The sequence below is a fragment of the Tursiops truncatus genome, chromosome 11 (genome assembly GCF_011762595.2).
Source record: "Tursiops truncatus isolate mTurTru1 chromosome 11, mTurTru1.mat.Y, whole genome shotgun sequence".
Taxonomy (NCBI): Eukaryota; Metazoa; Chordata; class Mammalia; order Artiodactyla; family Delphinidae; genus Tursiops; species Tursiops truncatus.
The window spans coordinates 53154564-53179733 of NC_047044.1; the positions used below are offsets into that span (position 1 = coordinate 53154564).

At 34.4% G+C, this 25170-nt stretch overlaps 1 protein-coding gene across 6 annotated transcripts in view; it reads right to left on the minus strand.

Moving 5' to 3' along the window:
• MON2 (MON2 homolog, regulator of endosome-to-Golgi trafficking) overlaps positions 1 to 25170 on the minus strand; it is a 119946-nt gene that overhangs the window by 23797 nt on the left and 70979 nt on the right. For 4 of the 6 annotated variants that reach the window (XM_019918266.3, XM_019918268.2, XM_019918270.3 and 1 more), the window contains 8 exons: positions 23617 to 23779; positions 19316 to 19609; positions 17078 to 17276; positions 13231 to 13859; positions 9129 to 9272; positions 8497 to 8514; positions 8080 to 8208; positions 4832 to 5022 (listed from right to left, as the gene is read on the minus strand). In XM_019918266.3, coding sequence (XP_019773825.1) covers positions 4832 to 5022; positions 8080 to 8208; positions 8497 to 8514; positions 9129 to 9272; positions 13231 to 13859; positions 17078 to 17276; positions 19316 to 19609; positions 23617 to 23779 — 1767 coding nt within the window. The remainder of the gene's footprint in view (positions 1 to 4831; positions 5023 to 8079; positions 8209 to 8496; positions 8515 to 9128; positions 9273 to 13230; positions 13860 to 17077; positions 17277 to 19315; positions 19610 to 23616; positions 23780 to 25170) is intronic. The other 2 variants (XM_019918267.3, XM_073788423.1) reach the window with 2 other exon arrangements.

A 25170-nucleotide genomic window follows, 5' to 3' on the forward strand; every position in this document is an offset into this window, starting at 1 on the left:
GCGAGGGCTTCTCATTTCAGTGGCTTCTCTTGTTGTGGAGCACAGGCTCTAGGTGCACGAGCTTCAGTAGTTGTGGCTCACGGGCTCTAGAGCGCAGGCTCAGTAGCTGTGGCGCACAGGCTTAGTTGCTCCGCGGCCTGTGGAATCTTCCTGGACCAGGGCTCAAACCCGTGTCCTCTGCATTGGCAGGCAGATTCTTAACCACTGAGCCACCAGGGAAGCCCCTGAACTGTAGTTTTAAAATATCTTATAATGAGGGAAGAGAGTAGCATACAAAGCTGAAAGGTTAACTCCTCCTAATCCTAGTGATCAATAAAATCAAGAATTTATTCAATTGTGCACAGGTTGAATCTTCTGATCTCAGAACTCACACTAATGTTTATTTATTTTAATTTATAGTTAGTATCCTTTCTAGATACTGTGAGCATATCAAAAAACATTGGTCGAGCTTTTAAAAACACAGATGATTAACAGAATTTACCTATCAATTATAAAGGGAGATAGTCAATACTGCAGGTACAAATGGGCCATATAAGATCCGTATAGTCTCTAAGTTTGAGGAGTACAGTAGTTAGTAATTAAAAAAAATTTTTTTCATGAATCTTTATTTGAAAGAAAAGAGGCTTCAAACTGATAAAGTATTATGTGTATTTTTCATCAGTTCTCTCTGAGTGGTACATTAAAATTATTTTTTGAGATATAATTCATACACCATAAAATTCACCCTTTTAAATTGCACAATTCAGCTTTTTAGTATGTTCACAAAGTTGTGCAATGGTCACCTCTTTTACTTCTAGAACATTTTCATCACCTCCAAAGAAACTCTGTATCCATTAGTAGTCACTCCCCATTCTACCCTCCTCCCAACTCTGATAACCATTAATCTATTTTCTATCTCTACTGATTTGCCTATTCTGGACATATCACATAAATGAGACCATATAATGTATGGCCTTTTGTGTCTGGGTTCTTTCACTTAGCATAATAATTTCAAGATTCATCTATGTTGTAACATGCATCAGTATTTCATTCCTTTTTATGGCTGAATATTCCACTGTATGGATGTACATATCACATTTAATTTATCCATTCATCAGTTGAACATTTGGATTGTTTTCATTTTTTGGCTGTTATAATGCTGCTACAAACATTAGTGTACAAGTTTTTGTGTGAACACGTTTCATTTCAATTCTTTTGGGTAGTACTTAGTGATTTTTAACTGAAGGTCAACAGACTATTAATTGTATCAATTCCCACTAGCCCACGTGTCTTCTAGAGGACAAGTACCATGTTTTGGTACTCAAAGGGTGGCTGAATGAATTCCTAACAGACTTTAAGTGTCCACCAGGTTACAGTCCTTATGTTGCTCATTTTTAATTGTTTTTCTTTCACTCATTTAAACAATTCATTCACTTATGATAGTCCTCAGTGATGTCCAAAGCCTCTTGTTTCTTCTAGTTGATTCTGGTTTTATTTGTTTTCTTTGTTACTGTACTGTTGCTGTTACTGTATGAAAGCAGCTTGCAGACCATAAACAGTTGGGAAACATCACAGAGAAAGGTATGGTTATTCACACAGTCTTTGAGTATCAGTAATTAGGTTAAAAAACTTATAAATGTTCCAATATAAAAGATACTCAAATATTCATATTATCTAAAAACCTAAGTCATGCTATTCCAAACACTCTTCCTACTGTTCAAATACTACTACTGATAGATTTCAATTATAGAACATTGTGTATATGTGCCATAAAATAAAATTTAAAATCTAACTGTTTGTGATTTTCCAAAGTAATCAATTATTTGGAAAACAAAAACAAAGGCAAAATCTTCTCATGAAACTGTGAAAGTGTGCATGGTTTTTAAGTTCTCTTAGTGAGCACTGCATTTTTATCATCAACTAACTAATAAAAGCTTTCACTTTGAGCCTTAAGGTATTTTTGGACTATGAAATAAAAACTAAATTGGTTTTATCAATGTAAACTATTCAATTAAAAACACTGATTAAAACATTAAGTCAAAATACATAAAATAATTGTGGACTTTTACAAGTAGTCAAATCAGTTAATTTAGTCTTACAATTAAGGACAATGATGCCAACTGAGAGGAAATGACCAGTTCAAGGTGAACAGAAAGTAGGCGGCAGAGTCAAGAGTAGGCCACAGGTCTCCTGACTCTCAATACAGGGTATCTTTCTATTACTTCATGTAGTAGAAGGCTTAAATGTGTAACTAGAATAACCACAACTTAGAACACTGATTCTGTGTTACTTAGTACCAGAATTTAGTACCTTTATTTTTTTTCTAGCCATTTAAAAAAACCCCAAATTTAGGGGTAAATTTCCTAGTCCCAGTTATTTAAAGTTTTGGTCGTTAAGTTTTTAGTTTAAAATATAGCTATTTCACGGTAAAGGATATGGATAATGTCAGTTTCTCTTAAGTGAAAGAAATAATGATTATGAGGATAATAGTAGGAGCAAGCATTTTAATAGAAGCACTTACATTCCAGGAACTATTCTAAGCATTCATTTAAATGATTTAATCCTCACAATAACCCTATGAGTTAGGTAGCATTACTATTCCTATTTAGCAGATGAGGAAAATGAGTCACTGAAACATAAATAACTTGTACAAAATATCACAGTTACAAAGTTGTACAGTTGGGATTTGAATCCAGGTAATCTGGCTCCTGAGTCAATGCTCTTATCCTCTATGTTAACTGTTTCTTAAACTGTGTGATTTTTCAACATACTCAATATACTCAAACCTTTAATGTAAGTAGGGCCTCCAACAGGCAAAATACTGTAATGAAATTATACTACAACTGCATGAATACAAAAATTACATAAAATGTTAATTACCTATTATTAGGCCTTTGTTTCTCTACCTACTTTCCTGTACACAAAGAAAGTACTTAAGAAACTGAATTTAACAAAATAAGAACAAAGCTTGGAAAATGAAGAATGTTCAATAAGAAACTTGAGAATAAGAAAGACGGTGGAAAGACTCAGTCATAGGAAAAGAAATTCTTAAAGAAGTTTTACTCATTTCAAAAAAACTGATCTAAGCTCATTCAACTTATTAATAGGGCAACATGCATATACAGACAGATAATTGAGAAAGAAAAAGAAAAGTTTAAATTTCTAAATCTGTTTGCTTCATACAAATTAACGTAGTGACATAGGCAACAGGGTCCACAAAGGAACTCAAATACCCAGGGTTATTTTAAAAATGAAAACAGAATTTGCTTAGATATGCTTTGTGAGTCACTATCATTTTCCTGCATATATTCAATACAAAGAATATGCTTGCATTGGTATTAATAAGATTTCTAGAGTTGAGAAATATATAAGAAAGCAAAACAAAGTCTGACCAGTTATGGAAACAGAAATTACGATCACATGTCATTACTTCCAATTCTGAAATATCAGATAAACCTCTACAGAGAAAAATGTAAGTTAACCTTCTGCACTCTACAACTTTTCTTTACTTAATAACTAAACCACATTAGAAAGATAGAAACTCTTCAGTTAAATCATTCTGTGTAGACTCATCTGATCATTATCAATATGCCAATGTAGGTTTTTCTTCAAGTATATGAAATTTATAATTTAAATGGTTTCAAACTAACAATTTTTAATGATTAAATAGCAGTGCATGACACATTCATCCTTCTATAGTTTTAAAGAATGATTAATGGGGCTTCCCCGGTGGCGCAGTGGTTCAGAGTCTGCCTGCCGATGCAGGGGACACAGGTTCGTGCCCCGGTCCGGGAAGATCCCACATGCTGCAGAGCAGCTGGGCCTATGAGCCATGGCCACTGAGCCTGTGCATCCGGAGCCTGTGCTCCGCAACGGGAGAGGCCACAACAGTGACAGGCCCGCATACCGCAAAAAAAAAAAAAAAAAAAAAGATTAATGGATAAAAAAAATAGAAAAACTTTTGTTGTCATAGAATTTCACCACTATAGCACAAAGGAAAATTAGATTGTAGGAGTACTGAAGACTACCTACCTATCACAGCTATTACTGGTTAAGTCCATCTTTAGTAAAATGGCACATTTGAGATTAGTGCTGCCAAACGGAATTTCCTGTGATGATGGGAATGTTCAATGATCTGCAGTACCCACTAGAGCAACCACTAGCCACACATGGCAATGTTGAAACGTGGCTAGTGAGAATGAAGAACTGAGTTATTAATGTGACTTAGTTAATTAAAAATTTAAGTTAATTGTAGCTAGTGACTGCTGTATTAGATAGTACAGCTCTAGAGAGACTGCAGCAGACTCCTCATTCAAAAAATTCCGTATTCTAATTACCCTATTCTCATTCAGTGAGGGGTCAAAATAGCATCCTTAAGACACACCCTCAGTTGGAATGTATACAATGAAAATTACATTCTTCTTTGCAAAACTTAAACATCTTAAAGAGCTGTTCGTTATTACCAATGATCTTATTTATTCTTAAAAAAACTCATTTTCCGAAGTTGTTTTTCTCTTGTAATGCTAAATGGGCATCAGATTTTTAAAATGGACCTTCTTAACTTCATCGAGTTAAAACCATGGCTCCTTAATTATGATGCATTCATGTGACCTCATATATAGACCCCTGTCTTACAACCAAAACACTGTAAACAGCAAAAATCTCCACTGCTCACAGATAATGTACCCAGTGGATAAATGCCTAATCCACTTCTTCTTTGTATACGATCTAGCAATCTTAAGAGTCAATTACTTTGTTAATGAATAATGAGAAATACTGTTTTTAGAGCAATTACAGGTATAATGTGTACTTCTTGAAAGACTGTCTTAACTGTAAAAATGAATAAGCTGACCTTTTAGTAAAGAGAAAGTCTTCAAAAGTGTTGGCTAGTTCTGGCCACATACTGTCAAATTTTCCAGAAGAAGCATGCTGCCGGGCAACAGGTAGCCCAATAGAAAGAACTTTGAGGAGAGAAGATACTGCTAGTTTCCATGTGCTTTCGGAAGGGCAGGAATACTTCAAACTGAGAGGAACCCTAAGAGTCTGTGAAAATAAAGACAGTTTAAGATAAGTACTAATTAAAAGAAACACACACAGCTTTAATTACTTAAAAAAAACTATAGCTGAGAGCAAAAAATAATAACATAGGTATTTTCATTTTAAATAGGATGTTATTTTCTAGAAAGACCAATTCTCAGACATGGTCCTCAAATCATACTGCCTAGAAAGATATACTTTTTTTTTTTGGCCACTTCCCGAGGCATATGGGATCTTAGCTCCCCGAACAGGGATAGAACCCGCACCCTCAGCACTGAAAGCGCAGAGTCCTAACCACTGGACTACCAGGGAATTCCCTAGAAAGATATACTTTTAAGTCCTATGTCCATTTTATAAACAATGACCCTGAATAAGGATTAAATAATAACCTTTTTGAACCTCGGTTTCGCATCATAAAAAATAGAGATGTTTTCTGAAAAGTTAAGAGTAAGAAACTTACAATTTTGCAGCTTCTCCAACTTGACGTTATAAAATTAGAGCATTCTGCCATAGTTCTCCTGGCAGAAAATAATTTGACTGATGGGGTTTCTCCCATCCAAGAGAGATCAATACTGCTTATATTTTTTCACTAATGGTTAGGTAAACATGGCCTAGAGTATCATTACTTTGAAGTCTTATACTTTATCTTTAGAATTCTTTGAATTTTATACTCTACACTAACATTTTAATGTATTTTTTTCCTTTTCCAAATATTTGAGAAAAGTTGATAATTCAAGAACTTGGTTTATTTTATCATTAACCCTTGAGAACACAGCACAGCATCTGAACTATGTCTAGTGACTAAAATATTGAGACTTACTTTTTAATTGGTCAACTTCTGAGACAGGTTGCTGTTAATCATTAAAGAACTAATTCAGTGGTTCAGAATGAATTTCTCTGGTCATAGTACTATCCAACAACTAGAAGACTAGACTGACGAAACTATCACAGTGAGTTACCCCAGAGCACCATCAATAAATAGTTTCAGCATACCGTTTGATAATGTGCATTAGACTGAAAATTCAGCTTTTATATAAAAATTCTAGTCTGAGAAAGATAAAGAGTAGATGAGATACGTTTTCATATTTTAATGTTATGGAGTGAACATAAAACCTGATTTCATCATCCTCCACACAAATGATTACTGAATACTCACACAGTGAACATGTGAACCATTACATATTAGCATGAAATGGGCCTCCACTAACAGATAATTAGCCTACCCAGAATCTATTTATCTCTTTCCCCTCCCCACATCCAGTTGGAAATTAGGGTAAAGAGATGATTAGTTTATTAAGCCAATCAATCTACTCCATTTCTCTGGCCATAATCACTGATTCAAGACTGAGCATGGGACTAAAGCCGATTCACTTGATTTTAGTAACTTAAGAAGAATCTGATAAACACACACCTGCTACTGACATATAATCCCTTTATTAGCCTACAACTATGAGAAGAAACATAGTTAGGATGCAGTCAACCCCCTGGAAAGCAGAACAGGGAAAAAAATTTTGGTTTTTGGTGATAGTACTGAACCACTGGATCAACCAATCCTAAAGCCCTCCATCTCTGAATTTTCCAACTAAGCCTGTCCCTTTATTGTTAAAGCTAGTCAGAGCCTGAATTTGTGTCATATGCAAACAAAAGAATACTAAATTATACACCGGCCACTCTGAATTAACATGTTATAACTCAAGATTAGATAAATGAAAAGTATGGTTTACTACTAGATTAATATTTTACCAATGTCAAGGGAATATTAAGCACAGCAAATATATTTGATTTATACATTTATTTTTTAAAATATTTAAGCAACTAATACAGAGATTGGCACATAGTATATACTCAGTAAATGTATACGGAACTGGAAAATTCAGTTCTTGCTGTCACGAAGTTCACAATTTCTGAGGAAGGAAGAGCCTTGTCCAATTAACCACAATGCAATGTAGTAAGTGGCATCAATGAAGTGTTCTGGAGTACAGAAAACTGATTATTTAATTCCTTAAAAAATACAAACTGATTCATGTCACTCCTCCATGTTCAAACCTTCAATGGTTAAAGAATAAAATCTGATGCCTTATGATGGCTTGTAATACCCATAGCCACTTTTTCAGACTTATTCCAGGCCCTGCCACCTCCCTAAGTGGGATTTCTCAACACTGCTTTAAAAATATACCATGATCTTTTATATTGCTTAATTGATCTACATCTCCTTCTCCCTTTTTGCTGGTACTCCTTCTTCAAATGTTACTTCTGTTAATCCTTGCCAAGATCCCCTAGGCAGTTATTTCCTTGTCTATTGAGGGAAGGGGGAACCTAACTTTTTATTCAACACTGACTACTTGGCAAGTATCATTAAATGCCATATCTCAATTGAATCTCTTAATGGTTAAGACATGAAATTTGTACTGGTATTACCCTTCTTTTACAGATGAGAAACACTCTCAGGCTCATCTGCCCCAAAATCATAGAGCATCCTGTCCTAAGAAACAGGATGCTTATTGTCTTATGTGGCAAAATTTAAGAATCATAAAAAATCTAATGCACTCTTACTTTAAAATATTTTTCATTAAAAAAACCTTCTCGTTTTAAAAAAACGGCTTCCTGGGCTTCCCTGGTGGTGCAGTGGTTGAGAATCCGCCTGCCAATGCAGGAGACACGGGTTCGAGCCCTGGTCTGGGAGGATCCCACATGCCGCGGAGCAACTGGGCCTGTGAGCCACAACTACTGAGCCTGCGTGTCTGGAGCCTGTGCTCCACAACAAGAGAGGCCACGATAGTGAGAGGCCCGTGCACTGCGATGAAGAGTGGCCCCTGCTCGCCACAACTAGAGAAAGCCCTCACACAGAAAGGAAGACCCAACACAGCCAAAAATAAATAAATTAATTAAAAAAAAAAAACGGCTTCCTAAATAATATCCATGAATGTTGGAGAAGAGTAACTATAAATAATACCAAATTATATTTTTCATTTATCTCAATATATGATAATATATTATTACCTAAAGAGAAATTTTAATAATACTGACATTATTAAATGAAAGTATGGAAATTAAAAAAAATACCTTAATAATATTCTGGAGTACTTTCTCATTCACCACTGCTTTGTGACAGGCTGTTTTTTGGTATAAATCCACAACTACTTCTAAAGACCTTTCAGCAAATGGTACATAATTCAAGGCTACCCATTCCGCCTAGAAAGTAATATTTTCACAGAGTTAAAATAAAAATGAGATTAAATGAAATCATATTGTTTTCAAAGCGAAAGCTTCTTTGTCTTAAAGTTTAGGCCTTGGTTTTAGGCCAGATTATATTACGTGCAAAGTTTTCAAAGAGATATGTACTTCATGAAAGAATAATTTTCAGCCAGACAAAAATTAAAACTATCAGAAAAAGCACATAGAGCATTCTATCAAAAACTGGGAAAGATGTACTTTATTTGTTGCCAATAGGTTAGGACAATTTTAGGAAATTTAACTCACCGGTGCAAATAGTTGGATCTATTGTGATTCCATTGTGTTGCAAGACAAATAGAATGAGAAAAGTTAATACACATTAAAACTACGTTTCGGACCATGTAAAATTATAATTTTTATGTTGAGTGAACAAAATCAGCATGTGCATGCATTCAGAAATTTACTTTTCCCCTAAGCCAAAACAAAGTTAAAATTTGCCAACTATGGCTATAAAAATCTTTTATGTAAAATCCAACTAAATTTCACACCAGTAGTAGACTTATTTAGTACACACAGATTTCTTCATTTTGTATTGCAGATATCTATTTTAGATAAGATTAGGCTTAGGGATTTAGAAGCCATTTTAGAGCAGGATGAGGACACAAAGAAAGGAACTTCGAAGAAAGAATAACATGCAAGGCCAAACTTTCTGGAGAACCACTTGGGAAAAGAAAGTAATAAACAAACAAACACACAAAAGGAACACAGAAAAGGTCTTCCAAATAGTGTTTCTTTTCAGCTTAAACTGTTAACATACATATGAAAGTTTATTTGTGAATGAAAATTTTCTGGGATAATCAAAGTCCATCTTAAGTGGAACTGACTATATTTATAAGCCATGAAATCTTACAGAGTAAATATAATTTATAGCAAATTACCTGATTATATTTTGCATTTGCAATGTGTTTTGTTTCTAGCTGTCCATACTGTGGAGGTTTACAGGAAAATTCTACAAATGCCAATAACTGGTCAAATATAGCTGGATACATTATCTGCATGTTTTCCGGTCCTATACAGATGGCCTATAAAAACAATATATGAATAGTAGAATGCATAATCTGAACTCCATTAAGTTCTTTACTGTATATGCTTTTGTTTAACCAAAGAATCGAAAAGGCTGTCCTATTTTATGTTAAGTATTATACAATTTTTTATAAGCCCTGAAGGACATTTAAGCTATTTTAAACTATTACTGAATAAAGTGTAGGCTAAATGTATTAATCAGCTAAAAAACGTTTTTTAATTAAAAGTGTGGCTTATTACTCAGCAGACTAAACAAAGGGCAAGCACTTAAAGAGAAAACCCTGGCAGTTCTGAGGTTCCACAATCTGATCATTTGTTCAGTGATATACCCATCAGACCATTTACAATGCTTCACTGACTAAGATGATGTTGACTTCTACTTAAGTGATGGCATTAACTTATTGAAATGACAGCTGATTCCTGTATCATGCCATGTCCACAGACTTTAACAAATAATCATGTTCATTACAGTCGGGAAAATAAGTTATGAATAAAAATTTGTTTCTAAAAGAAATGTATACAGTATATTAATTTTTAACAGGGCAGAGTATATTTAGTGTCTAATGTATCTAAATATATAGACTTGATTTAAAACAAGAAAAATTTAAAAATTTAATAGAAATTAAACTTAATGCTACAAATAATTTCATAAAACAAAGAATACATATTCTGATACTGCAGATTTTAATTACTTCAAATACACTGAAAATACTTAAAAATAAATCTTATGTTTTTATTTTCTCTAGCGACATATGTGTTTTCTCCTCCCATCCTTTCATATTTTCCTGTTTTAGTGTTCGTTTCTCTCTGTGGGAAAAATATTTAATGATATGTTATGGAGTATCTAAAATATATTTGTGCTTTACAAAACAAAAAGCATGATCATTCTACACTTGAGGTACCCTCAAAATACAAAATCAAAATTCAAAGCATTTCAAAATTTTAAGGAATTTCTTTAAAAAGATGTGCACAACATTTATATTTTCATGCAATCATGGCTTTTTTAACCTGTCAGATAAAAGACTAGTTTTATTTTCCCTCAGAGAAGAGGTAGCCATTTAGCTTTAACTGGTGTTTTAGATAAAATTATCTTGAGGTACAAAGTAGATAAGCAAAGTGCTGCCCATTAGTATGTTTGATTATCCTATAATTACAATGTGAAAGTGGAACAAAGATATCTAATACCATCTTTCCCTACTTGGTTACTTTTCTCAGAAACAGTGAATCATGAACTTGAAAGGTATACAGCCTAAAAAAATTCTCTCTACTAACTACTTCTAATAGTTTCACTGGTCTTCTTTATTAACCCCTTGCTGAGTCTTAACTCTTACAAGTAAACAAGTAGAAATTACTGTGGAAAAGATATAATTACCCTAAATGAATTCTTTTATTTTCAGTGACAAAGCAAGGGAGGGAGGGAAAAGTCTGTGTGGAGACCTTAGAAAACTAATTTTTCTGAAAATACCTTAGCAACAAATAATGACCTGGACTATATGTTTTAATTTTCAGTGGTCCTTTATTAAAAAAAAACAAAAAACTAATAGTGTTACAGTTGAATTCTGGAATCTTAAAATGCATAATATGGAACCAACTCTTTTTTTCTTTTTTTTTTTTTTACAACAAACTTCATTCTAAGAAAAAGTTATTATTGGCTTTCTTCAGTATTCTGAAGTTTATCAGAAAAGCCTATATATAAATCTGGTAACAGATTTTAGTCCAACAGCTAAGAATCCATAAGCAATCTGGACAACAGTTCTTATTAGTCCGTGAAAACTGTGTACGTGAAAAAAAGAAAAGAAACTGGACATCTAACCTCTCACATGGTTCAAGGTTTCTCTTATTAAGTCATTTGAAATAATTCAATCCGTGTGGCAATAAATAAGATAGATGCAGTCTCCTGATCTCAGAACTTAGGGAAAGCAGATAATCAAATTCTCAGGTCCCCCATGTATGCCAAAGTATCTTGGCCAAAAAAAAAAAGTTGGCCTACATGACTAAATCATTTTGGTTGTGAACTAGTGATCTGAAAACGAAGGAAAAGACTATGACCCTGAAACCCTAAACAATGTAAGGGTAAACATGAAATTAGAAATGAGTTTTTCCTTTAGGAAGGAAAACTGCTTTTAATCAATAAAATGTTTTGCAGAATAGCTTATTAGTTTATGAATAAAGTCCCAAAGCAAGTAAATTTTGCTTGTGAAAAAATTTTCTGACACCTGTGGGGGGAAATATAAAAACACCCTTACTTGGAAAAAGAAAAAGAAAGAAAAAATAAAAACACTCTTTACTAATAATGAAATATGTTTTCTGTTAGGAAATATTAAAGACCCTATATATTTGAATCACATTCAAGTATTATGAAACATCATTTAGATAATCACATAAGTAATAAACAATGGCTAGAGTGAAAATTAGTAATACAAAATGATATCAATTTATATAAATAAAACTTCCTAAGTTTCCAACAATAAAACTTCCTAAGTTCCCAATAGAAGGTATATATTGCTTTCAAAGCCATTAAAAGTTCAAAGCTTAGAACAAATTCCTAGTAGTTGGGATGAATGATTCTATTTATTTTTTTATTGCGAAAGCAGCAGTTTTTTCCTAAATAAAATTATATGCTTTTTTCCATGGAAAAAAGTTTTGGGGGTTTGTTGTTTCCTTTTGTTTACTATCCTCTACACATATATAAAAGCTTGAATTAAACATCTGAAAGTTCTAGATTATGGGTATCTCACAAGGCCTATGCTCCCTTTCTCTAATATATTAACTTTTCCATTCCCTCTAAGGCAGTCTATAAGCAACTTATGTTCACAGTCAGGGAGAAAAAAGTTATTATTGACAGGCTACTTTTCTCCCCCCACTGAAAATAAAAGCAGCTCTTTTGATTTCAATTATGGAAAACTGATAACCCTACAATAAAGTTTTTAAAATGCCAAATTCTCTTAGATTTTAAGTTTCTACACAATTTGTTTCTCTGCACAGTGTAACTAGGGGTAAAGAGATCAAGGAATTACTGCTCAGCTAGACTTCCTCCAGAGTCATTCAAGGCATATTATGGTGTAGTAGAAACCACCATTCTTACTTTGAAAGTTTTCTTCAATCCAGTTGCATATAAGGCAATCATTTAATTAGAAAACATGATCTTCAGTACACAAATGGCTACTGATAACACATGTGTAATCAGAATCTAATACTTCCATTCTAATTTTGTTAGAATGTCATAGCTACTTTGTTGAGATTGCTGGCTCTTCAGGTGGCATTTTTTTTGTTTAGCATTTTGGTTGTTGTGAATTGTGCTAATAATTACCTTGACAGTTTAAAACATTCTTTGATTTTGATCTGGTCTTGCTTGCTAACTGGAATGTGCTCAATAATTTTTAGGTCTGTTTTAATATATATATACATATATATTTTGCAGGAACAAAACACACATAGGTTAAAATATATCTTTTTAAAATTTCTGTGAGAAAAATACTTTATAAATTTATTCTTACTTCTTTTTTAAAAAATATAGGCTTCCAACAATTCCAGAGCTAAATTTAAGTACAGATGAAAAAACCAAAATATAATCCTATGGCTTATTAATTTTCTAATTATAGAGATACTTTACTAAAGTTGTCATTCCAAAAGTATATCCTCTTGTGAAGAGTTACATGAACAAACCAAAAAAAGCTGGTGAACAGAAGCAAGAGAATGCAGGCAGTTTCTTAAAGACTCTCAAAATAAACCTGAAATACCTTTTAAAATATATTAGAAAAATAAAAGTTTTAAAAATAAATGGATATTTACAATCTTTTTTTTTTTGATCTTTACAATCTTGAATTCATCCCAAAGTATACACACACAACAATCTTGATGATCCAGGATTTATCCCAAAAAATATATAGCGAAGTAAAAAAAAGTTCCAGAGAACCATATTCAATATTGCTTAGATAGCCACTAAAATTCTATTACCTTTTGGAGAACATCTAGAGCTGTAAGTACAGCTTCCTGTAAACTCGTCAAAACTGCTTCAGTGTAAGATGGAAGAATGAAAGGGGATGCATCTGAACTTATTGGGACTGAAACGGCACTGTGTAGTATGACTCCCAACTTTTGCAAATCATCCATGTTGAAACCAGTTTTTATGTGTTGGTAAAGAGCTGGAAATATTTGAATTAAAGCTGTAAGAAAAGGCTGGCTGGGAATGAAAGTTAGTTTATCAAAAGTAATAGGAGGCTTAGTGCTTTCAGATCCAACTCTATACCAGGTATTCCATGCAGCCCACCAGAGATTCAAATCTTCAAGCTCATCAGTAACTACGGGTGGCTCAGAGCTGCTATATCTTCCAAGTCTTTCTCCAATGGAATCTGTTCTTACAAATGGCCTGTTCAGGCCAGGGCCTGATATGGACCCTAAAAGGACAGGCACAGGGACATTAACTGCAGGTGGTGTCTCAGGCTTATCTGAGTCTCTGACAGGGGTCACAATCTGTAAAATTTCCTGGAAGCTTTTCAGCGCAGCCAGAGATACTTCATTGTTTTTGCTGAGTGCTGCTGATTGTATATGGTCAAGAAGAACATCCCATGCTCTTGAAAAATCTCCTATATTAGGAAGAGGGAAAAAAAAATTTATCACCATAAAAGAGATCAAATTTTCTCTTACTATTAGACACTTTAAAGTTTATTTGCTTTATTTTTCTGCTTAAATTCCTATAGAACTAGAAAAAATATGCTAAGGTACTAACAATGTGAATTAAAATCATTACAACCCAAAAACCCAGTAAAAAATTTTTGTCAGCTACAGGAACATACAGCATCAAGAAGAGGACAATGAGTATATCAAACACGGTTTTGGTCTTAAAAATAAAACTCTGTAAATGTATGTATACATGTTTCTATTCTAGTACTTCTGCCTAAGGAGAACAGAATAAAAACTTAAGAGGGTGAAAACAAAAACTTTTCAGTAACATCTTCAGTCTATCCATCTACCTTTATTAGTGATTAAGTAAGATGTTCCCATTCTTAAGCATATTGGAAAAGTTATAACAATGATACACGTTTTTTTATCCGTCTAAATGTTTAAAATAAACTGTAAATCATACTCCATAAAAATCTTAACTTTACACTTTGGTTTTCATATTTAAATAATTTTACAGTTGTGGAATTTTCTTAAACATTTTTCCCCCATCAGTGAGTTGCCAGGAGAAAATGCACCATAAAGATTAGACTGTCCTTTTACAATGAGTCTAAATTTATTTCTCCCATGTAAAACCGAGTCGACTGATCTACCATCAGCAGAGCATGGGCTGAATGGTAGCTGTTGTTTCCACTAATCAATTCAATCTCTTGCTCTACTCCTGTGACCAACTAAGCACATTTATAATGAAACTCTCTATGGCCCGGTGTGGTTTGTTCCTATGAAGCCCAGCAAAAAATGATCTTGTTCCTACAGACATCTAGCCCAATGGCTTTGTTAGTAGCATGGATTATTACCCACCTATTTGTATTTAAATAATGCAAAAATCAGAGGAACTGACATTCTGCAAAGGATAACATAAGTAGGCTATGAAATAGAGATAATCGAGGTTTAAAGAATTTCACTTCACAAAAGCTATCAAAGACTAGATGTTTTTTCAAGAAGGGATAAACCCATATATGACTGAGGAAGCATTCAGTTAATTGGAAAGCTGGAACTAAGTCTGGTATAAAACAGTAAGTATTGCTCTGCCTTTACAGGATAAATGATAACACTTGCCCAGTTATATGCCTCTTCCTCTCCATACATTTTAAAAAAAAAATTGAAGTATAATTTACATACAATAAAAAACAGATTTTTCAGTAAGCTGTTCAAAGAGTTTAAAAAATTTTTGTCTAAAAACTATCAAAACAACAAAACAAAATACTTCTGCTTGTTGCCATTCCAGTCCAAAAGTCAGATGAAACATTACATTTCCCCACCAGAATGGTGACCAAGTCTCAGATTTAGAATATTCTATGCCATAGTTAGGAAAAAACCCAGCAATTCTTTCATCAATATATTCTATGTCTAGGAAGAAGTCTTCTTTCTAAAAGACTAGGTATAATTATATATTGCACATGGTTATGTTAAAAATATTAACCGCATTATTTAAAAATATTTTAAAAATTTTTTATACAATTTTTAAAGGTTACACTCTATTTACAATTATTACAAAATACTGGCTATATTCCAGTGTTGTAAAATACATCCTTGCAGCCTATCTTATACCCAATAGTTTGCAGCTCCCAGTCCTCCACCCCTGTATTGCCCCACTTGCCCCTGTTACAAAAAATCATCAAAGCTACATGAACTGCATCATGTCTTCATTTAAAAAAATCTAAATCTATTAGTTCTTAGCTTTTAAGATAAAGTAACTATCACAGAGGTATTAAAAACGATGCTTATTTGTCAAAACTCAGCAAACATACAGTTAAGATTGGCACATTTCATTATATGTAAATTTTACATGAAAACAAAAAACTAAGATTTAAAATGTATACGTATGTACATTATATATATATATGTATATGTATATATAAAATAGAGAGAGCCCTAAAGTGTACATGATGAACACCACACAAAAATGCCCACGAAAAGAGTAAATATGCTTATGCTTTAACGTAATGGGGGGGAAGCCAACCATAAAATAATAAATTAAAAAAATAATATGTACTTGTTCACAATTATGTACAAAAGTACTTCTGTTCACTTTTCTCAACCACTCCCAGCCCTACCACCAGAATTGAAGGAAGTTATTATAATCTACACCAGAGTTTCTCAATCTCAATACTACTGACATTTTGGGTTGGATAACTCTTTGTTGTAGGGGCTATCCTGTGCATTGTAAGATGTGTAGCAGCATCCCTGGCTGCTACTCCCCCCAGAAGCCAGTAGTGCATGTTCTTCCCCAGTTGTGACAACCAAAACTGTCTCCAGACATTGTCAAATATCCTGCGGGGGGAGGGAGTAGGTTGGGCAAAATTGGCCCTGGTTGAGAGGCATTGATCTACACAACCAAGTTTCCTCACCAGTCTAACAGTATCCTACCATTCTTCTTTGTGGCCATTCCATTCCACACATACCATCTGAAGTGATATTTCTGGACTGCATATCTGATCACATCACATCATGGATTAAAACCTGCCAGTGCTCTTAGAATAAAGTCTTAACTTTTGAACATAACCTACAAAGTGTTCCATGCTCTGGCCTCTCTCTACCTCTACAACCTCATGTGGAATTACACTTTTCTGTGTTCTCTTCATTCCAGACCTTCAAACATGCCGGGGTCCCCACCATCCCCATCTCCTCAATCTTCTCCCATCTCTTTTACACATTCTCTCTGCCTGTAAGGCTCTTCCCAGTTCCTCCTGCCCTTGCCTGATGAACTACTACTCAGATAAAATACTGGTTTCTCAGGGAAGCCTATACATACCTCACTGGCCTGGTCAAATATCTATTATAAGCACACAATCTATTATAAGCTCCTTTTAGCACTGATCATTGTAGCAATTTTGTATTTATTTATGTAATTATAGCTCTTCCCTCATACCCATGATATAGCAAGGACATTGTATCCCTAGAGACTCACCCACAGTAGGTGCACATTACATACTTTTTCAGTGAAATGAATGAAAACGTGCATGCTCGTGCACACACCACACGTAACACAAAGACTGGCAGTTAAGATGGATTCTTCTTGGAAAGTAGCATTGTATATGAACTTTAAAGAATCTCCTGTATTTTCCAAATTTCCTTTAACATTAATTACTTGTATCCTCAGGAAAAAAATAAGTGTATCTACCTAAAGGTTGCAGTAAATATCTTCTAGTGTTGAAGATTCTTGCTACTCCGGCCAATGTTAAAACCCATGTCTCAGCCCATTGCTTCTCTGCTGTGTCCCTTGAATGATGAATGAGAATATTGCCACCTCCGGACTCAATCTTTTCTTTGTCTGCTGTGGTAGAAGACTCTCGAACTCGGTCCAATAGATGAAAGAGAACCTAAATATTTATAACAATGCATATAAAAAGTATTGATAACACAGCTTAAGTAACAGCATAGAAAATTAGGCATTGTTACAAAGAATTACACCTGACATTCTGATCAATCCCCATATATTAGACGAAACTGACCAACTGAGGTATCCTTATATTAAGTTTATCCTTAAGGTCATGGAATATGAAAAATTAAAATAAATTGGATAGACTATTGTCTAAGACTTACTGAGCTGAGGTGCCAATGGAGCATCTAGGGGGTAACGTACAAGAAGGGAATGAAGCTAAGGAGAGGGATCCAGGCAAATATATAACTATGAGTGACATCTGGACAGAGGTTACTGCTGAAACTTCAGGACTGGATGAAGGTGCTTGAAAAAAATCAAGCAGGAAGCGGTTGGGATTTGGGGAATGTTTACATTTAAAATGTAGAATCAGAGGAAGTAATAGGAGCCCAAAAAATAAAATAAAAATTGAGTAGAGAAGCACACGCATGCTGTGGAACACAAGCCAAAGGAAGAGAAATTTCAAGGAAAAAATAATCAGCAGTATTAAATGCTACAAAAAATGAGCAGGATAAGGATTGAGCATGGGGCAAGAGACTTGGCAATTAGAAGACTACCTGTAGAGCCTATGAACAATTTGTGTGGTTCTAAAAATATGGTCTCAGAACCATCAGCATCACCCAGGAGCTTCACAGACATGCAAATTCTCAGTCCTTGCGCCAGGGTTTGAAAGAAATCAGAAACTCTAGGGGGTTGGGGACAGTGGCTCAAGCAATTTGTTCTTTATTAAGTCCTCTAGGAGATTCTGTTACATGCTAAGGTTTAAGATACTCTGAAGTAGAATAATCTGGATATCAAATTACAAGGGGGTAAGGGAATGCAGGGGAATTGAGAAAGAAAAAAAGTTATTGAGATTTAGGCAGCAAGATTAACAATGAAGCTGTCTGAAAAGAAAACAGAAATCAGAGAAAATATCAGTTTGTTTTTTAAAACAGTAAAGGACTCTGCAGCATGTTTGTGAACTGAGAAGCCAGGGGATAGAGTTGAAACAGAAGACACAAGAGAGGACTTCCCTGGTGGTCCAGTGGTTAAGACTACTCTTCCAATGCAGGGGGCCCGGGTAAGATCCCTGACATCCCTCATGCCGCGTGGTGCAGCTAGTTAAAAAAAAAAAAAACAACGAAAAAAAAACAGAAGACATAGGAGTGGGGAGCAGGGCTTTTAATTATTTTTATTAGGGAACATATTAATTTTTTAAGAAGACATTCTGGGGTCTTTTTATTAAACTGAAAACACTGTTACATACAATGAAGGTTTACCATTTTGCCTACCATCAAACTTGCTGATTTCAAAAATTCACAAAAGCAATGGAAGGATTATAAATAGAATTTTATTAAAATGGAACAGATTAAACAAAAAACAGAGAGCTTTTAGCAAAGAGGGGATGCTCACTAACAAGCTGTTGACCCTGTAAGAACATTTTAAAAAGAAGATAAAATTGAAAAATTAAAAAAATGAAACTGCATATTTAATGAACGAACATGGAATTTACAAATTGGAGGTGGTTTTTGTTTGGTGAGCCTGCAAGTAAATTTCACTACTGGTGAAAATTTTCATTTGACTATATTATATTTGAATTATAGGTAGTGGTTTAGCAACTACTAGTTCTATTACCACAGGGGAAAACGAGGAGAAAGGGAAGTGCAAAGGAGATAAAGAGATAAAACGATGAGGCTTTTAGTATTTAATCTGATCTATGTCAGGTGCAATTAAAAATACGACAAAGCTAACATTTTCTGTTTTGCCAAATGCACAGACGGAAACTCTTCTTTAAAAATTAATAGGAAGAAAGATAATATAAATGTATAACTGAATCACATTCAGTGAAAGTGAAACTAACACATTTTAAATCAACTAGAGTTCAATAAAAAAACTAAAAATTAAAAAAATTTTTTTTAAATTAATAGGAACAAGTTTAATTGAAAAAGTATATAAGCATGTCTCAATTAAGAACTGATAACTGAAGCTATTTTACAGTACCTTCCAAATAACAGTGTGCCACGTTGAGGGCTGTAATAAAGTTCCATGTGCACCAATTGTCGAAAATAGAGTTTGCCCTGCACTCTTCCTGACAGCAGGACGGGGGTCCACACATAGTTCACCCAATTTTGCATAAAGACACAACCACAAACAATCAAACGGTGGTGCAGGGTGGAACGGCCGATTTAAAACCACTCCTTTTTCTTCTGCCTGCTTTTGCTGTGCTGCTTCTTCGTTATTTAATTCTTTTTCAATAGTTTCTCCTCTTTGGAAAAAATAATCTGAAATATTCCACTAAAAAGCAAAGGAGAAAATATCAATTTATTCATAGATTTTATTTTAAACACATAGATATGCAACACATACTTTTTCAGAATTAAAAAAACAATTATTTCAGAAACTCCTTTTCTAGTAGAATGGATTTAATGAAAATATCTCCTCTTCTGTCAAGTGTCTCTGACTGATTTCAGAATTTGAGGGAGCAATCTTATGCTAACATTAATAATTTGAAAAAATTGGTGCAGTCAATGTGGAAAACAGTATGGAGGTTCCTCAAAAAACTAAAAATAGAACTACCATATGATCCAGAAATTCCACTCCTAGATATATATTTGGAAAAAATGAAAACACTAATTTGAAAAGACACATGCACCCCAATGTTCATAGCAGCACTATTTACAATAGCCAGGATATAGAGTTACCTAAGTGCCCATCAACAGATGAATGGATAAAGAAGATGTGGTAGCTAGATAGGTAAATAAATAGATTGTATGTATTATATATATATCTGTCTATATCTCTCTCTATATATATACACGTACACACACACGCACACACACACACACACACACACACACACACACGATGGAATACTACTCAGCCATAAAGAAGAATGAAAATTTGCCTTTTTCAACAACATGGATGAACCTGGAAGGTATTATGGTTAGTGAAATAAGTCAGACAAAGAAAGACAAATACTGTATGTTATCATTTATATGCAGAATCTAAGATGAGTCAAACAAATGAATACAACAACAGAGAAAGAGACTCATACAGAACAAACTAGAGGGGAGACGGAAGTGGGACAGGACAACATAGGAATAGGAGATTAAGAGGTATAAACTACTATGTATAAAATAAACAAGCTACAAGGAAATATTGTAAAGCACAGGGAGTAGAGCCAATATTCTATAATAACTTTAAATGGAGTATAATCATAAAAATTTTTAATCACTATGTTGTATACCTGAAACTAATATAATATTATAAATCAACTATACCTCAATAAACAAAAGAAAAAAGAAAACAAGTTGGTTCTACCTAGAAAGTTGAACATGCACATACATAAAGACCCAGCAATTCCAATGTAGGCTATGTGCCCTCAAAAAATTCCTTGCACTAGTGCAAGAATCTTTATGACAGCATTGTTCATAACTGCAAAGACCAAGAAATAATCCAAATGTTCACCAAAGGTAGACTGGATCATTAAATTGTGGTATAATCATAAAATGAAATACTGCATGATTAAATCACCAGGAGTGAATCTCAAAAATAAATGTTGAGCAAAGAAACAACAGAAGATTAAAGTATGATTCTACTTATTCTGTTTCATAAACAGGCAACTGCAAACAATATATTATTTAAGTGTAAAAGCATAAAGTGATAAAAACTATACAGAAAAACAGGGAAGCAAGTAACAGAAATTTCAGGATACAAATGACTTTGACAGAGGAGACCAGTGCAATCTGAGAGGGGCATATGAAGGGTCTTAAGTAGGGTGATGTGCCATTTCCTGGCTTGGGTGATGGGTACTGAGGTGTCTGGGTGTATCTTTACTTCACAGTAAAAATTAAAAGAAATGAAGGACAATGAAAAAGAAACAAAATGTTTAATATGAAAAATTTCAAGAACATACAGAAAAACAGGGAGAATATATCAATATACTGATATAACCACCACATCTAGATATAACAATTGTTAACATTTTGTCATATTTTCTTCATGCCTATATTTTATAATCTCTACTAGAAAAGGCTTTTAAAAACATAACCATGATACCATTATTAACCTAACAAAATTATTAAACAATCCCTTACTATCATTTAATAATATTTTGTAATTTCATACACACACACACACAAAAAAAGAGGGTGCTAGGAAAACTGGACAGCTACATGTAAAAGAATGAAGTTAGAACCCTCCCTTACACCATACACAACAATAAACTCAAAATGGATTAGAAACCTAAATGTAAGACCGGACACTATAAAACTCTGAGAAGAAAACATAGGAAGAACACTCTTTGACATAAATCACAGCAAGATCTTTTCTGACCCACCTCCTAGAGCACTGGAAATAAAAATAAACAAATGGGACCTCATGAAACTTAAAAGCTTTTGCACAGCAAAGGAAACTTTTTTTTTTTTTTGCGGTACGTGGGCCTCTCACTGTTGTGGCCTCTCCTGTTGCGGAACACAGGCTCCGGATGTACAGGCTCAGCGGCCATGGCTCACGGGCCCAGCCGCTCCGTGGCATGTGGGATCTTCCAGGACCAGGGCACGAACCCGTGTCCCCTGCATCAGCAGGCGGACTCTCAACCACTGCGCCACCAGGGAAGCCCCAAAGGAAACTTTAAACAAGACGAAAAGACAACCCTCAGAATGGAAGAAAATATTTGCAAACGAATCAACGGACAAAGAATTAATCTCCAAAATATATAAACAGCTCATGCGGTTCAACATTTAAAAAACAAACAACCCAATCCAAAAATGGGCAGAAGACCTAAATAGACATTTCACCAAAGAAGACATACCGATGGCCAAAAGGCACAGAAAAAGCTGCTCGGACTTCCCTGGTGGTGCAGTGGTTGAGAATCCGTCTGCCAAGCAGGGGACAAGGGTTCGAGCCCTGGTCCGGGAAGATCTCACATGCCGCAAAGCAACTAAGCCCGTGCACCACAACTACTGAGCCTGTACTCTAGAGCCCGTGAGCCACAACTACTGAGCCTGCATGCCACAACTACTGAAGCTCACGTGCCTAGAGCCCACGCTCCGTAACAAGAGAAGCCACCACAATGAGAAGCCCACACACCGCAACGAAAAGTAGCCCCTGCTCTCCGCAACTAGAGAAAGCCCGCGCGCAACGAAGACCCAACGCAGCCATAAATGAATAAATAAACAAATTTAGAAATAAAAAAAAATAAGAAGCATGAAGGCTTAAAAACAAAAAACAAAAGCTGCTCAACATCACTAATTATTAGAGAAATACAAATCAAAACTACAATGAGGTATCACCTCACACCGGTTGGAATGGGCATCATCAGAAAACCTACAAACAACATATGCTGGGGAGGGTGTGGAGAAAAGGGAACCCTCTTGCACTGTTGGTGGGAATGTAAATTGATACAGCCACTATGGAGAACAGTATGGAGGTTCCTTAAAAAACTAAAAATAGAATTATCATATGACCCAGCAATCCCACCACTGGGCATATACCCTGAGAAAACCATAATTCAAAAAGACACATGCACATCAATGTTCAGTGCAGCACTACTTACAATAGCCAGGTCATGCAAGCAACCTAAATGCCCATTGACAGATGAATGGATAAAGAAGATGTGGTACATGTACACAATGGAATATTACTCAGCCATAAAAAGGAACGAAATTGGGTCATTTGTTCAGATGTGGATGGACCTAGAGACTGTGATACAGAGTGAAGTAAGTCAGAAAGAGAAAAACAAATATCGTATATTAATGCATATATGTGGAATCTAGAAAAAGGGTACAGATGAACCAGTTTGCAAGGCAGAAATAGAGACACAGATGTAGAGAACAAATGTATGGACACCAAGAGGGGGAAAGGGGGTAGTGGTGGTGGTAGGATGAACTGGGAGATTGGGATTGACATATATACACTAATATGTATAAAACAGATAATAAGAACCTGCTGTATAAAAAAATAAATAAAATTAAATTTAAAAAGAAATCAATTACCCTTCACAGCAGAGTCAACTGAACATTTCTCTTGTATGTACTATTATTTGTTTACTAAATTCTCCCATAACAAACCTTACAAAAGCCAAATTTCAGCTCAATATATCAAAATTATTCCAAATACTCTGCTTTTAAATAATTATTTCTTAAATGATATTTTTTAACCCTTCATACAAGGTATAAGTTTGGTACTGAAAAGTCATTTAAATGACTCCTATAGAGTCAAAAGCATAGCATTAGCTTGGCATTCACTCTCAGTTGCAAACAGTGATTTCTAGATTATATAAGGAAGGCAATGATACTTACCAATAAACCTATTGAAGTTAAACTAATATTAAGTTCTTGGTTATGAAGTCCAAAGCTACCTGCAACATCTACAACTATCTGCAGGCAAGTGCAAGGCATTGTTGGTAGAAAATCTGTCACAACCAACTGAAGACACTGGAATGCAGTTCGTATCAAGGATTCTCTGAAAATACAAAAGAAAAGAAATTTATACTCATGTATTTAACAGAAATGCAAGGAAAAATATATACCTTACAATAATTTGAAGTAAAATTTTATTTTAAAATTCGAACAAGAAAATTTTCCCTAACATAGATCATAGAGTACTTCATCATTTACATAAATGTAAAAAAAGATATGCTTACTTAAAAATAATTAACAAATAAAAATAAAGTACTCACAGGAATAAGAAATAAGTAAACTAAAAAAAAAAAGAAACTATGTACTAATGCCATATTATTTCTATTGCATCAATTAGTCAAACAAAACATAGACATTGAATGAAAAAGGGAAATTGGATACAGCTACTTTCTCACCACTGTACCCTCAGTAACTAGCATGGTGCCTAGCACAGGAGAATACACACAATTCACTCACTGAATGAAAATGAGTTCCTTATTCTTTTATAGCTATACTATATTTTATTTAAAATTCTACATCTAGTCTGTAAAAGTAAAGAGTAATTTTGTATTTCAAATGAAGACAATAAGAAGTATATGGTTTTGGAGAAAAATTCTGGTGGTGAAAAAAATAATAAAAACATTAAAACAGCTAACACTTTGAGCATTTACTATATCATATACTTTCTAAGTATTTTACAAGTATTAATTAATTTCATCCTTACAACACACTCTATTTTATAACTGTTCGGATGATCTAGGCTTTGGCTGACATCTTTCCACTTTAATCATCTTGTATTTTATAGTATATAAGGAAATTTGTTATTACAGATAAATAAGAAAAATTAATTTTCCACAGGAGTCTCAAGCATTTCAATCATGTAAAACTCCTAAACTAGTCATCAAAACAAGGTTAAGTCCTGCCACAGAATTACAGACAAATATATCCAAATGTTTGCTAAATCTCGCCACTGCAATGTACTACCTTAAATTAAACAAGTCCATACATTTCCTCCAACTGTGCTCTTCCTTCTGTATTCCCTATTTAGTTAATAATACCACCATCCACTAAGCTGCCTAAGTCACAAATCTTGGAGTCATCCCTGACTCTGTCTGCTATTTCTGCCTTCACCCCAACAGTCAATCTATTAAGTAGCTCAAATCCGTCTCCTATTTCTAGAGAGCGCTGCAGGATTTCCCATTTACCCCTCCATGCTACTGACATAATGAGGTATCTCAAACACATAACAAATCACATCATTCCTCTGCTTAGAATCCTAAAATTCCTCCCAAATGTACTGAGGATAAGTCCAAATAATTTATAAAGGCATATAAGGTCCTTTATAGTTTTGGCTCTGCCCCACTCCACAGGCATATACCCCTCCCACTGGAGTCCTATTCTTTTGTAGCATAACAAACTACTCTGTTACTAGGGCTCTAGGCCTTGTTCCTTTTC